The 15,488-nt window shown below is 55.2% G+C and overlaps 1 protein-coding gene across 2 annotated transcripts in view; it reads right to left on the bottom strand.

Annotated features, from left to right (window-relative positions):
* Positions 1–15,488, bottom strand: part of Tbc1d22a (TBC1 domain family member 22A) — a 266,527-nt gene that overhangs the window by 52,020 nt on the left and 199,019 nt on the right. For both annotated transcript variants that reach the window (XM_090328902.1, XM_090328903.1), the window contains exon 11: positions 13,898–14,025. In XM_090328902.1, the coding sequence (XP_090185028.1) occupies positions 13,898–14,025 (128 nt within the window). The remainder of the gene's footprint in view (positions 1–13,897; positions 14,026–15,488) is intronic.

The raw sequence follows: 15,488 nt of genomic DNA, 5'->3' as shown, positions 1-15,488 counted from the left end.
CAGGGTGAGGGACTTCTGGGTACAAGATCAGTCTCAGCCAAGGACGAAGCGGCTGGTGTTCCCACACAGGACAGGGGCCAGGTCCTGCCCTGGAGTCCTCCCCCAGAAGAAGCCTCGCTCAGAACACCAAGTGCTCCCATCAGCCGAATGCAAAAAGGTTAGAATGGGCTGATTAAATTGCATTTGCATATGCATTCCCATTTTTCAATATTCAAGGAATAAAAACTTGCAATGCCTTTTTAATAACTTAGACTTAATTCATATTTAGATATGTCTTTGTGTGCGGCTACTGGCTTTGTTACTGGGGTGGAACAGACAGATGCCCTCTGCACGGCACTCCAGCTCCCTGTGCACACAGCTCGGGCTGTGGGGCTGGGCATCAGGACGACGCAGACTGGCGTGGGCAGCCAGCCCTCCCCAGCAGCCAGCACAGCCTCCCGAGGGGCCACGGATGAGGTGCCAGGATGAGAACAGCCTGGCCCCTGAGGGTCCCCAGGGGCTGCTCTGCCTGGTGAAAGAGGGGGACACAAACAGGACTGGGGCCAGACCAGCCAGACTGGTCAGGCTCGCTCCTCCCCAACTGCCCCACCTCACTGACACCATTCTGATCGTCCCAGGTCCCCTTCATGATGCCGCATCTGTCCACACACAAGCCGCAAGCTGCTGGCCAGGCATCCAGCATACAGGGTGTGGCAGCTTCTTGCACCTCCATGCAGGTTTCCAGTGGCTGGGACCCAGGGACACAGAGGCCCCCAGCGTTGAGGTGGGGCCTGGATGTCAGGAAGACATCAGGAAACCCAGGCCCCACAGACGACCAGGCAGCACGTGCTCCCTGGACAAAGCAGTACTCAGCAGAGGAAGGGCCAGGAGCACCACGCCAGCCTTTGGGGAGTCCTGGGGAGGGACCTTCCGCTCAGAGGAAGATCGGGTTCGGCAGGCATGGTAACACACAGCCCCTCACCGCTGAGGAGGGGAGCACTGACTCCTGGAAAGCAGAATCTCAGCCAGGAGGTGATTCCCCAGCAGCTCGCTGAGCTGCCCGCTGTGGGGATGAGAAGTTTCCACCCATGAATGGCACAAGGTGTTGCCCAAGAATCTTAGTCAGGGGACAAAAGTCACTGCCACCTGCTGCAAGAAGCTGAAGCAGCAGTGTGGACTAATCTGCCAAGCAGACGGCAGCTGCTACGGGCACAGAGATGGGCAGAGAGGCCATCCACAGCCCGGGCCCTCGCACACGGGCCCTAAGGTCTCATGGGGTGTGGGCCACACACTCTCCCTCTGAGTCCCTGGGGCTGGAACAGATGGGGACAAGAGGAGGAAGCCCCCAAGGGGGAAGATAGTGGCTCCACAACCACACATTCTTCCAGAGCCAGGCCCGGCCCCATCAGGAGGCCTGTGGGATTCCTCAGTGACCAGGTATACCAGAAGTACCCCCGGTGCCATCCAGATGAGGTCATTAATGAGATAGTAGGGTGCACCTCCTTTCCTGAGGTCAGCCATGCTGTGAGGAAGCTCGAGGGGCCCAGGGAGGCTCCATGGAGAGAGCCAGGCCCCTGCTGAGCAGGCGGGGCACAGCCTGGCACACAGGCCAGCCAGGTGAGAGGTCCAGAGGACCTCCCAAACCACCCAGCTGCCCGCCCCCACAGAACTCGAGCAGGTGGAACCACTGAGAGCCATCCTTCTCTTTTGAAGCCACTAAGTTTGAGAACTTGAGGGCTGTCTACGCTCGTCGCTGCACGGAAGGTAGAGAAGGGCCACGAGCCGCTGTCTGCAACCGAGACCATGACGGGCCCTCAACACCCGTGCCCGGCCCTGGTGCCAGCACAGAGGGCAGCAGATCCCAGTGCTTGCTTTACTTCAAAAGGACAATCCCATATGTAGTAATCCTGAGTGCCAAAATCCCCAACATCAAAATCCCTAAACGCAAAATCTCTAAAGTCCAAGAGCATGAAAACCACAATCCTGAAAGATTAAAATCCAAAATACTGAAATCCTAAAAGCTGAAAATCCAAAAACTGCAATTCTCCTGGGGAAATGCTCTGTAAGAGGATAAGAGCAGAGGAGTGGAGCACTGAACCAGGCAACAGACCAGCCAGGCAATGTGGCAGACAGAAAGCTGGGGTTAGAAAGGCATCCTCTGTCTGCACGTGTGCGTCTTCAGCTGACCGAATCCCAGGAGCAGAACTGAGTGAGGAGTTAGAGAGACTAGACAGAGTGACTGGCGAAAGCCACGACGTGCAGACAGCACAAGGAGACCAGCGCTGCGTAGCTCTCTGTCATCAGCCTTGTGTCTGCCAAACCCCAGCGCTGGGTTCAGGTGCCTGAGCGAGGCCCTCTGCACGCCCACAGCCACGCCGAAACAGCCCGCGGAAACGGGTGGCTCTGACAGACGCTACCACGCTTGCATACACGGTGTCACAGAGTTTTAAAAAGAGCAGCACCGCACAGAACACAGAAGGAAACTGTTTTCTGAGGACAGTCACGTGGTGCTGTGGTGATGCCTGTGCACTCGCACCCTGCCCAGATCTTCTGGTGCTGGGCGAGGTCTCCAGCAAACTCCAGGAAGACAGAACCAAGCAGGACCGTGAGCAAGGTGGAAGAGAGAAGGCGGAGGAAAGGCGCCTTGCATATCTGAACACCTCGGAAATGGGCACTCGGCCCCTCATTTCTCCTCCCCCAGGAAATGACCTCTGGGCACCTTGACAGAGGTGATGTGCCCACATAACGTAAGATCCTCATAGCTTCAGTACCCGGAAGACAGAGTGACCTGGGCCTTCAGAGCTCACAGTCCAATCCCGGGAGTATCTTTAAGATCCATTTAATGTCTGCGCATGTCGGTCAGGAGAGGGCGGTACCACAGACGCACTGCAAGTGGGTCTGAAGATAGGTCTCTGACAGGAGGTGTACATGGCGGCTGGCCCCTGCATGGGTCCAACAGAGACGGTGTGAACAAGAGGCTCGGGGCTGACTTTCCACTGAATCCTCAGCCCCCTCCTCACCCTGGAACTCAGTGATGACTTGACTGCCCGACAGCAACTTTTCCCAAAGAGAGAAATTCAGAAACCCGTGACAGTGGCTGCACAGGTACAATCCGGGGCGGGGGGCGGAGGGGGGGAGCTGGACACGAGAGACTGGCTTACGGCGCTCTGGCTTCAGCCGCAAGCAGAGCTGACAGGCACATGAAATATGCATTAACAATAAGGGTAAATAAACACCGCCAGTCCTGTCCACAGGAGGAGCCGGACTCCCCAGAGCCGACTCAGACATTCTCCCACAAGTCCCTGGAGGCCAGGCAGCAGACAACTCGCTCTGGCTCCTCGTTAACAAAATGAAGGAACACAACACCCACTTACACAACTGAAAACTCACACTCCCTTAGCCATAGGTAAGCCTCCTCCAAACCTACCCGCAAACATAATAAGGCTCAATCTGGTACAATCAAGTGTGTGACAGAAAGGGACACAGCTCCTCAGCACAGGCTCCCAGACCTGGAAGCACACAGGAGCCCTGGCAACGCCGGAGTGGAAATGCGCCTGCCTTTCACGCAAATTAGACCAAATGGAAAAAGACGTTTGACTCTGGATAGCAAGGATTCAGCAATCTGTGACTCTACATGTTCATTAACATGTTACCATCAGACCCCAATAAGCAAGAGCTCTAGGTGATGGGCACAGATTTGTCAAAGATCAGGATGGAAACACACCCAAAGTCAAAACTCAATGCTCAAGGGGAAACTGGCAAAAGCCCTGGATTCTAATGGACAGCAGATGAGAGCAATGGCTGCAGGCAGTACCGACGTGTGCATCTGTGTGCAGCTGGGAAAGAAGACCACTTTCCTCACCTACGCTTTTTTCCATACTGGCCACACTCGGCCACCACGGTGGAGACAGTGTGCCAAGAGCAGCTGCACCCAGGCCACACGGAGTGGGCAGCAGTGGCCTCGGTCAGGAGGGGTGGGGGAACGCATGCTGGGAACAAATAGTTCCGCCAGGTGCTGGCTGCTTAGGACCCCAACCCCCCCCCCACACACACCCTGCCAATCAGGTCAGCTGTCTGCTCACCTGGCAGGCGGGGAAGAGCCCATCAGAGGCAAGCAAGGCTATGGCTAAGGGAGGCCAGAGGACACTCAGAAACACGCACGGAAGGGATCGAGCCACACGCTGCCGCCAGACCCTCTCCTAGGTACAGCTTCTCCACCTCTACCTGACCATACTCTGCAGAGACTCCCATCAGACACAGAAATGGACATGTGCCTGGGGACACAGTGCCACGTGTGTGCACATGAAAAAGCAGTGTGTGTGGGAAAGCAGAGCGCAAGCCAGCAAAACGAGGTCTGGCCACAAGGGCCGGGCTCACTCTCAGAGATCACACAGCAGGAAGATGCCCTCACGCCCAATGTGCAGAGCCCAGACCCAGCTCGGGGACGGGGTGACGCCTACACTGGGGGCCGCCACCACACTCCCTCGGGACCCCTGCCCCTGAAACAGGATGCAGACCAGGCTCCCCAGGACTGCTTCTGGAGCCACCCCGCTTGCTGGGAGCCAGCTCCCCTTCTCTCAGGAGTTACCCTGCTTCCTGGAGGCCAGGCCCCCTTCTCCTCTCGGGAGTCACCCTGCTTCCTGGGGTCCAGCCCCTCTTCTCTCAGGAGTCACCCTGCTTCCTGGGGCCAGGCCCCCTTCTCCTCTCGGGAGTCACCCTGCTTCCTGGGGTCCAGCCCCCCTTCTCTCAGGAGTCACCCTGCTTCCCTTCTCTGCCAAAGCGGCCTCGCCCACACCCTCATTCCTGAGCTTCACGCAGCCCTCTCTGGCTCTGGCTCCCGGCTCTCTATTAGAGATCGTGGCTGTGTGTGGAGAGGCTAACTATCCTAATTACCAAGGGTGTTTAATCTGAGTTCCAAGCACAAGGAATTCACAGGCCAGTCAAGCACCCTAACGTTCTTAGCATTGTCTCCGGACGCTGGAGAGATGAATCTACGCATAGACACAGTCATAATCGCAGCCAGTTTCCCCTGTCCAGCCATCCTCTGTCCCCTTGTCCACCCAGTGTTCGGGTCTGCCGAGAAGAGCTGGTGCTGTCATACTGCTAGGAAGGAGCTGGCTGGCAGAGCCAGGAAGCTCCCCTCATTACCTCCTGTAGGTCACACTGGGATGCAGACAGAGGTCAAGTCCAGATGGGAGGGGTAGGAGTGAGCAGGGCCCCAGCGGGGCAGATGGGCCTACTGCCAGTTTGTCCTTCAACACTGCCATTCTGCAGTAGGGCCACCCTTACGTGATGCCACACCCAGTCCTACACTACCCTCTGCCACCTTACCATCTGCTTGCCCACAGCCACCTGGCTACTCAGGGGGAGGCAGCAGTTGGTCCTGCGGAGATCTGGGCTGGGAGCCACTGTCACGTTCTACGGCTAAGAAGGCAGGAACTCCCAAGAGACAATGGGCTTGGTGGGCTACACCGACGCTGGGGCGTTCCGGTGCAAGGTGATGAAGAAGGGGCTGGGGCCATGCCAGGAAGTGCTGCGAGCACCACAGAACTCACCGGCGATCTCCCAGGCACCTGCGGAGGGCCCACTACTTACTCCAGTCAGAAGCAGCGCATCTTTCTTCTGATACCACGCTGGCCTTTGGCCACGGCAGACGGAGAATTCAACGGCCGGAGAAGGAAGTGGAGCCACACCCTGGGATAGTCATGAGCACCCGGCGGGCCCTCAGCCACACCAGTAGGTGAGCCACTAAGAGTGGAAGGCCACTCGGCACAGATGCACGGAGGCAGACGTGGGGAAGATGTAATGCAGGGAGGGAAGCACGGTGCCGAGCAAGAGCCGGGCACCACAGCGAGAATGAGAACAGCCATCCAGGCCAGCCTCATCTGCAGAAGGGTGTGTGGTGGCGAGGGCCTCGTCCAAGGCGCATACAGCTGGCCTTGCTCCTGTGCGGCAGTGGTCAGTCACTCTCTAACCACGGGGTGGGGCTTCACTGGCCACCTCACCCTCCCTCAGTGCTTTGATTTTTTTTTTTCATAGCATTTACATCCTTTTCTGCAGCCCTGGACTCCAGCCCCTGCTTCCCAGTCGCCTCTTGGCCCAGGTGCTGCTGCTCCCGGGAGCCACTGGCTTTGCTGAGCTAACGGGCTCTAAGGGGAGCAAGCCTCAGGCCCCACACCACACCACACCAGCGCGTAAACCAGCTGGCCAGGAACGAGCAGATCAGGGCCTCAGAGGGAAGTCCCCGCTTCGTGGCAAAGCTGCAGCGGACGCCCAGGGCCGGCGCCTTGGAGCCACGAAAGAATGGAAACAAACACATGAAATACCAGTGGGGCTCTGGGACACGGGAGAGTTTGACGAGTGCCAGCACGCTATTATGCCATCAGCTGACTTGGCAGAATTAGTGTCAAATCATTGCTAAAGGTGAGCCTGGTGAAACTGTGAATTTACCCCTATATCCTCATCTCCCCCTTGCCCAGAGGCCTCCCTCCTTCCCCTACTTCTGATCTCCAACAGGCCAGGCAAACCACACCCCCCTCCTCCGGACCCCCTGTGTGCTCACCAGCCCTGACAAGGCCCTGACACAGCACCCCCAGGCTCCACCACGACAGAGGAGAGGGTGGGTAGCCAGCGCCTCTCATGCATTCTGCCTGGCGAGAAGAAGGTGAGGCTGGACGTCGAGTCCCGTCAGTGGACTGAGGGTGGGCCTCTGTCATCAAGAACAATGGACACCACAGAAAGCAAGGATGGCATCCAGACCCAACCCTGTGGGAGGCTGAGCAGCAAAGGCAAGAAGACAGTGGGAGCTCCACGGTCTGGGCCTGCACTGGGCCCCAAGGAACACACTGGAGGCACCCCAGGCCCAGGACACGCGTGGACCTGGGGCCCGGGCAGCACTCCGGACACGGTGACTGTGCCACTGCAAACTAACAAAGACGGATGTGCCTGTGGTGCTCACTGCCTGAGAAGATGCCAGCCCGGCCTGCGCTCCAGCAGGCCAGGGCCACAGGACCTGCAGGTTTTAACTCGAGACCTTACAGCAATCAGCAGTGTCCCCACTGCCCCCTCAAGAAGGCCCCCGGCATTCCCACACCCCCGCCCACTGACTGGGTGCACTGAGGCACAAGAGAAGCCTCCAGGAGCACCAGGGCAGCCCAGCCACACACCAACACACAATCAGGAGTGCCTGCAGGACTGTCGGCGTGACGTCTGTGCCCCTGGCCGTTTAGTATTTGCTCACCTACTAGACACAAGTTCTGGGAATGAACACAGGTTGTCCTAAACAAGTGTTCATAAAAACAAGGTGCTGCAGAGAGAAAGAAAGAAAGAAAGAAAGAAAGAAAGAAAGAAAGAAAGAAAGAAAGAAAGAAAGAAAGAAGGAAGCCGCCCCTGTCCTAACTCCACACAGGCTCCCCTGGGACGCACGCCCTCTCTAAGAGAGCCACGTGGCCAGAATGATGGAAGACCTGTGGACACACTGCTCTCACAGGGACGCAGAGGACCTGCTTGGACGAGGAAGCTGGCACCCTCCCTGCAGTGCCGGCGCTGGCAGCCCCACTCACCTAGGGGCTCCTCTAACGTGCAGTGTGGCGATAAGCTCGTGCTGATCAAGGAACGTGATGCCTTAGAACGAAGCGGGAAGCCAACCTACTGGGAAGGGAGCCTCGGTGTGGAGGCTTTGAAGCCATCAGCTCTAGTCCGAGGTGCTCGACGGCTCCTCTCTAGACAAGGATGTGCGCTCAGTCAAGAGCAGAGGTTTGCACAGAAATGCCAATACTCAGACAGTAGCAGGAGGAAAACACGTGGCCCAGAATTCTGCCCTATGTCACAAAGCCCTGTGCAGGGCTCCTGATGACTGCGGGGACGGGTGGTCAGCCACCATCTCCAATCTCCAGGAAGAGAAAGGAGGAGGGAGGACAGCACTGTCACCGTCAGGGCTGTAGAGGGAAGAAACCACCTTCCCCACAGCCCGGAGCGGGCTCTGCGGAAGCGCAGCAGGACTGTGACGTGAAGACCAGCTTCCTGAGGACACCTTACAGGCCACCCCTGAAGCCCAAGGCCACTCCCACATGCAGCTGTGCCTCTTCCGCCTCCACCCTAAAAACCGTCAGCCGAGAGCCACGTCTTGATGCGTATCCTCACTTCTAAACCTCTGCTGGCTGACAGTGATGGACGCCGCTTCCTGCAGGCGGGCAGGCATAAAGCGCTTCCGCCCTCAGATCTCAATGGGCTTATGAAAAAGTGCGCTGCGAGGAGAGCCGCTTCTCTGGGCTTATTAGAGACACCAATCCATCCGTTTCAATGCCGCCTGATTCACAGAATCAGCACTGTGGCAACCAAGAAGGTGGAGGGGAGCCCCCACCCGTCACCTGGGCACAGCGGCTGGACGGCCTGGCAGGTGGCACACCTCGAGTCTGCCCTCCGAACACCCCACCCCCCCCCCTCACAGGGAGCAGGGGAAGTGTGCTCCTCCCGCAGCGTGCTTGTCCTCGGCGCTTACGCTTGACGTCCTCCTCCTAAGCCTCAACTCACATGTCTTCTCATCAACACCCTGAAGTCCCCAAGCCACCAGAACCTGCTGGCACAGGCAGGCCCTGTGTCCTTTCCCAGGACAGCTGTGGTAGCAGAGGTGCTTGCTCAGATTCCCTGGTGCGGCTTCTCACAGGGGCCAAGCTGCAGGGACAGGCACGCCTCCTTTGAGCCCAGAAAAATGTTCACATCTCTAACTATAGCTTGAGGGCAGCTTCATGGCCTGAGACCAACAGAAAGGATCCAGATCCAGACGACTCCGGGGATCCGGACGACTCCGGGGAAGGCCGCTGCTGGCTAACGGGCTCTTCGTGTGGTCCAAAGCCATGAGCAGAGCTGCTGCTTGCTCACTCGCTCGCTCGCTGGCACCAGGAGCTGTGTATTCTCATTTCTCCAGACCCCCGACCTTGCCCACCGCCTCAGTGTTGTGTGCCTCATTCCTGCAGCCTCCACTGACCAACCCAGCCACAAACCTGGGCCATGGGAGGGGGGGGGGCAAGCACCCTCCCAGTGACATGGGGTGGGGAAAAGGGCAAGGGGAGAGGGAGGGGAGGGGGAAGAGGGGAGGGGAGGGTTGAAGGGCCCCGGAGCCATTTCCCATGCTCACAGACAATCCTTCCTCTGCGCCCATCACCTCTGCAGCATCTGTCACTGCATACGGGGAGCACTCTTGCCACATGCTCCTTTGGACACAGTGGCTCCCAGGAGATGGTGATGCTGTGGGGGGAGGCCATGCCCAACTGATGCACCTGCCACCCTCCCTGGGGCCTTCTCAATGCAGCAGGCACTCAATGGGTGTTTCTATGTGACTGTGTCTGCTGAGGGAGGAAGGAGCTGGAGACCAGAGACCAACAGAGGCATCGACCTGGGCATGTTTTCTGCCACACTGCCCAGCTCTGAGTGGACACATGTTTCCTGCTGGACTGCACTCCTGGCCAGACCCGCCCAGCTCTCAGGGGGTAGGTGTTTCCTATCGGCCAGGCCCTCTTCCCTGAGGCAGACGGAGCACAGTAGCCACTGAGTCAGCACCTAGGAGCTGGGCCAAATGAGGGGATCCTCGAAGTTTAGAGTCTCGAGGCGAGGCCCATCAAAACCCCTCCCATCCCAATGCCCATCAAAATGGTGTCCTTCACAGAATCAGTCCTAAAATTCACATGGGAACATACAAAACCCCGAATAGCAAAAGTAACCTTAAACAAAAAGAGCAAGCAACTCTGAAGGTACCCCAAGACCAGACTTCAGATTACACAACAGAGCCACGGTAACGAAAGCAGCTTGGCATTGGCATAAAAACAGACCTAAAAACCAATGGAACAGAACAGAAGATCTAGAAATTAACCCACACACCTATAGGAAGTAAGTGAGGAAGTAAAAAAGATACACTGGAGCAAGATACAGAGCCTCTTCAACAAACGATGCTGGTAAGATCAGTTATCACCGGCAGAGGAGAGATCCCTAATTCTCAGATTGTATAGAAATCAATTCTGAATGGATCAAAAATCCTAATGTAGCATCTGAAACCTTGAACTTACTACAGGAAAACAGAAAAACATTTTAAGATATAAATTACAGGCAATTATTTTCTGAAAAGGACTCCACTTGCCAAGAATTTAAGAACTAGAACTAACAAATGGGACTTTACAAAATGGGACTTTACTTTTTACTGCACAGGAAAAAAAAAATTACCAGAACCCAAACACAATGCATATAATGGGAGGAAAAATCTTCACCTGTTATTCAATTAAAAAAGGATGAATATCTAGAATATTAAAAAAGCTAAAAGCATTTAACGATTAAAGAAAAATAATCCAGGGCCCAGGAGTTTGGCCTAGCGGTTAAAGTGCTTGCCTAGCATGCACAAAGACCCGGGTTCGATTCCTCGGTATCCCACATACACAACCAAGCCGGAAGTGCCAGAGACGAGACTGCAACAAGCGACAGAGAGCGAAAGCAAGCGAGCGGAGCCCAACCGAGTGGTGGCCGGAGCGAGCGGGGCTGGAGCAAGCGGGGCCGGAGCGAGCGGGGCCAGAGCGAGCGGGGCCAGAAAGAGAGAGAGAGAAGGGGGCAAAAAAAAAAAAAAAAGAAAAATAATCCAATTCATAAATGAGCAAATGATTTGAACAGACAATTCTTACAAGAAACATAAACGTTTTATAAATATGCAAAGAAATGTTCAACATCTCTAGCCATAAAGGAAATCAAAACTACAGTGAGATTGTAAATGCTAGGACAGATCCGGGGAAAAGGAACCCTCAGACAGGGCTGCAGGGCTGTAAACTAGTGCAACTACCAAGGAAATCAGTATGGAGGTTCCATGAAAAGAAATGCACACAGACCTGTTTTATGAGCCCACCATAGCACTCTTGAGCAAACAGCTGAAGGAGTGTAGAGCAACCTAAAAGATCGGTGTGCTCGTGTGGAGCACCACACTAACGATAACCACACTGTGGATTCTGTCGATATGCTTAACAACTCATGAAGGAATAAAGAAAACACTGCCTGCGTGCATGCCCACACACACAGACACAGACACACACCCAGACATGCGTGCGTACACACACACATGCACATACATAATCACAATACACACATGCACACATATATACTCTCACCAACACAAACTCACATAAACACATTATAGAGTGTTGTTTTGTCATAAAGAAAAATACATTATATGACCTTTACAGGAAAAGGGTAGAAGTAGAGACCACTATGTTGAACAAGATTTCAAAAAGCCATGGCCAGGAGTTTGGCCTGGTGGTAGAGTGCTTGCCTAGCAAGCACGAAAACCTGAGTTCGATTCCTCGGTACCACATACATAGAAAAAAGCCAGAAGTGGTGCTGAGGCTAAACTGGTAGAGCTCTAGCCTTGAGAAAGTCCAAGGACAGTGCTCAGACCCTGAATTCATGTACCTGGACTGGCAAAAAAAAAAAAAAAGGTTTCAAAAAGCCAGTATCACGTCTCTCATGCAAGATCTGGATCCCACATGAAGACAATGGTAGCAGGAATAATGGGGAAGGCGTGTTAAAAAAAAAAGTGGGGGTGGGGGTGGGCGAGACTACCTGAGGGAGGGAAAGGAAAGGGTCAGGAGGGGTGAAAGGATCAAAGCAAGTTACATGTGTGGGCATGCGTGCACAGTACGTGTATGTATGCGTGGCATAACGAAACCCACCCCACACTGGAAAGGGAGGGGTAGGAGGGGGGGCTGAATGGATATAACAGAGGGACGGACATCTTCAAAGTGCACTGTACACCTCTACGGAACTCTCACCATGAAACCCCATGCGCTATTAAAGAAAACCTGGCTGAGCTGGTGAGAAGAATGAACTGAGAGCACATTACCTGGGCTGCACAGCCACGGCCCAGCAGTGACCAGAAGAAGCCCAGAGTTCCTCCCGGGTGCCTCTGGCACAGCTGACCCACTTCCGACGGTGGCTCTCGCAGGCTGAGGCTCTCCTGGGGTTTGGGACGACCCAATACCATGATGTAGCAGGCTGGGGCCACAGCTCCCTTCCCTCAGGAAGCGAGGACCATGCAGCTTCAGTGCCTATAGCAATTCAGGCCAGTCACTCTTGGACCACTGTTTACCTGGGGCCTGAAACCTAGGCTTATTACTGACACGTGTCCCAAGAGGCGTTCAAGGTACCTCTAAGAGGAGATAGAGAGTTACTGAAACCTGAAAAGCCCAGCTAATGAACAGCCCAGTTTAGAAGAAAACAACCAGCCAGCTGCTATCCGATGATTACTGTGTATCTTCATTGCCAGAAGATGCAATACAATTTCATGGTTACTTGGCCTTGTGAAACAGAAATACCCCCAATTTTTAAGATGTAAAAAGGTTTATGACCAGGGTGCTGTCAGCTCAAGGATGAGTCCATCCTATGAACGAGTCGTTTCATGACAACATTTAATTTCAGGAAAATTAACTCAGTGATGAGGCCCTAATTGTACCTCAAGTTTTAACACCTCTTCGGAACATTGCAGAAGTGGTTCAGGGCATGGGCAAGTCCATCCATCTTCTGCTCCTCAGAGGGCAACTGACTTAATACCTAATTCACTCGTAATGGGACAGCATCACAAGAACTCTGTGTTTAATGAGAGGGGATTGGGTCTTGAACAGTCCAACCAATCACAGAAATGGAAAGCATTTGCAATTTACAGGATATTAACTTTTGTTTCCCATAATCCTAGAAAGAGCCAATCGATGGCACTAGACTGGCAGCTAAATAACAAAATAACCCCAGGTAAGGCTTTATGTTCCAGGTAATGTTTTCATCCCAAAACTCTGCAGTTGCCAAGTACGTTGGAAGGCAAAGCCTACTGACCAGTAACCATTTCTTTAGCAAACAACTCTAGAAGGTACAAGCTTTTTAGTATGTATGTTATTTTATATACATAGGAAAAGGTCATCTCTAAAACAGCAATTTTTAAAAAAGAAGGTACAAAAACAAAACCCAGAAAGTAAACCACAGGATCTCCTATGAGCATGGAACAGGGCAGATGAGGGAATGAAAGGAGCGTTTTGATTCCGTGGCTGCTACAAATCAACAACCCAAGACCTAAGAGCCACAGGCCACCACACAACCACAGCAGCATTGGGGACCAGGCGGTAGGTACCTGTCCAGGCTAGTTCAGAGGACAAGAAGGGGTGGTGGGCAGGGAAGCCCAGCAGCCAGCACCCCACTGTGGGGAGGACACGGCCGCCAGCTGCTCTCCCATGCTCTCGTGGACACCGATGCTGGAGCCCACCCCTTCTGTGCCTGGATTCGTCCCCACCACCCCCCTTCCACCCACCCACAGGACCAGGCTCCCAGCACTCAGCCCCTCTGCTCGGCTCGGGCCCCCAGAACATGAAAGGCTGGCATCTTGTTGAGTGCCCGGTGAAAGCCGGCTGATGCAGAGCCGCCCTTGGCGCTGCTCAGAAATCTGCTCCCTGGGCCCGTGGCAGAGCTCGTGCTGTCTGCCCTGATGATGAAAGCTAGGGCCTGAACTCACCATGCTGCTTCCGAAGCCTCAGGAACAACATGAAAAGGTGTGAGAATGTGAACACCCCAGGGAATAAAGGTCGGTTCCAGAAAACACAATCTCCTTGTAATAATCAACTGAAAACACAGGATGTGGGAGTGTGGAGTGTGGAGCTTCTGACAGGAGCAGCTCCGACTTCCAGTGGGGAGCAGCATATACCCAGCAAGCCCTGGGACACCGTCACCAAGCCGCCAGAGTGACATCCAGTGATGGACGGACGGACGGACCAACAGACGGTACCAAGTCTTTTCTTATTCTCCATTAGTCAAATGACAAGAACGCCAGAATGGACTTTTTAAAGGACTATGTTTCAATTGAGAGACTGGCACGGAGGGGTCTGGGGCGGGGCGGGGCGGGGCTCACCTGGTAGGTGTCCCACAGGCGGATGGCACAGCGCAGGGGCACCTCCCTCATCAGCAGGTTGTTCATCCAGCGGAAGGCAAACTGCAGGTACCGCACCTCGTGCCGCTCCAGGTGCCCGTGGACTTGCTCTGCACCAAACAAACACAGCGGTCAGGAGAGCCCGGGGGGCCGGGGCCGTCCCAGCACTCACTCCACCAGGACAGCCTGCCTGATGGGGACGGAGGGGGTGGAGACCATGGCAGTGGAGACGTGCCCAAGCTGCTGTCAGCACGGATGGCACGGGCGCGCGCGTGCTCTGCCCCCCACGACTGAGGAGGCGGGTGGAGAAGGAGCGTGGGGTACCCTGAAGCCAGCCCTACCACCCACCTCCCTCTAAGCCACGTGATCCTGCCTTCTCCCGAGGCTGAGGCAGGCCACTCCACAGCCTCGAGCCCTGCTCTCCGTGTATGATGTCTTCCTGAGGGGAATCCTCCGCTGGTCAGGGCGGCTGCGCTCCGGCCCAGCACAACAGGGCAGTCTACTCTGAAGGACTGGGAAGGATAGCAACGGATGCGTGAAAAAGAGCCGCTCGTGCCTCACTGTCCCGGTCAGCAAGCCCCTCTCGACACCTCTTTTCTTCAACGGCTCTAACAGTACCAGGGGCCAGGCTGACGGAGGCAGGTCTGGAGAATGCCTCAGAGGGTGCACAGATGCAGCCATGCGAGGCAGCACACAGTATGAACCACAAGAACCACACTACAACACACCCCACCCCAGCAGCAACATGGGGGCAGGGTGTCAAAAGGGGCCCTGAAGACCCAGGGGAGAATGCCACAGCAGCGTGACTGCGGGGAAGGGTTCCAGGGACGTCAGGACAGCCTGAAGGCTCACGCAGGGGCCCCTGTGTGCTGCACCATGCACTGCCTTTGCGGGGAAACGCAGGGAAGGCCATACCCCTGTGCCAGCTGGGCAGCAGGAGGGGTGAAGGCTAGCAGGAAGGAAGACTTCGTGGTGGGCCCTTTAGCTAGCCCGCTCACCTGGCGCTCAGCTCCTACTGAGAGGGTTCATTTGGTTTGGCTGTATTAGCGGTCTGGCAAGGGAGAGCCGAGCTCTGGTGTGGGCGCCGGGCTCTGGTGTGGGTGCTGGGCTGTGGTGTGGGCTGGTACCAGGCTCTGGTGTGGGCACCGGGCTCTGGTGTGGGCTGGCGCCGGGCTCTGGTGTGAGCAGGTGATCACAGGAGGTGCAAGGATGGATGGAGAGGGTGGATGAGGATAGATGGCCAAGATGTTTTGTATGCACATGGGGAAACAGAACAATGAAACCAGTTAAGATTGTTTCGAGGAGGAGGAGGAACGAGAAGTGTGAAGGAAGGATGAGGTTGACAGAGCATTTGGTTTGCATGTCTGGGAATATCAGTGAAACGCCCCTCCTACAACTAACGAATGCTAAAAAATAAACTTAGCCGAAATGAAATCAAGCACACATACAAATGCGATGGGTGGATTTCTGTTTTTCTACATGAGCAAATTCTTTTTAAAACAGAACAGTGAGTTCTCAGTGGAATTCCCTCCAGCTTCCACGTGGAAGCACGGACAGCTCCAGTCTCTGGGAG

This window comes from Megascapheus bottae, chromosome 2 (assembly GCF_031878675.1).
Source record: "Megascapheus bottae isolate mThoBot1 chromosome 2, mThoBot2.hap1, whole genome shotgun sequence".
NCBI lineage: Eukaryota > Metazoa > Chordata > Mammalia > Rodentia > Geomyidae > Megascapheus > Megascapheus bottae.
The sequence above is the reverse complement of the archived record's forward strand: the minus strand, read 5'-3'. Positions and strand labels throughout refer to the sequence as shown.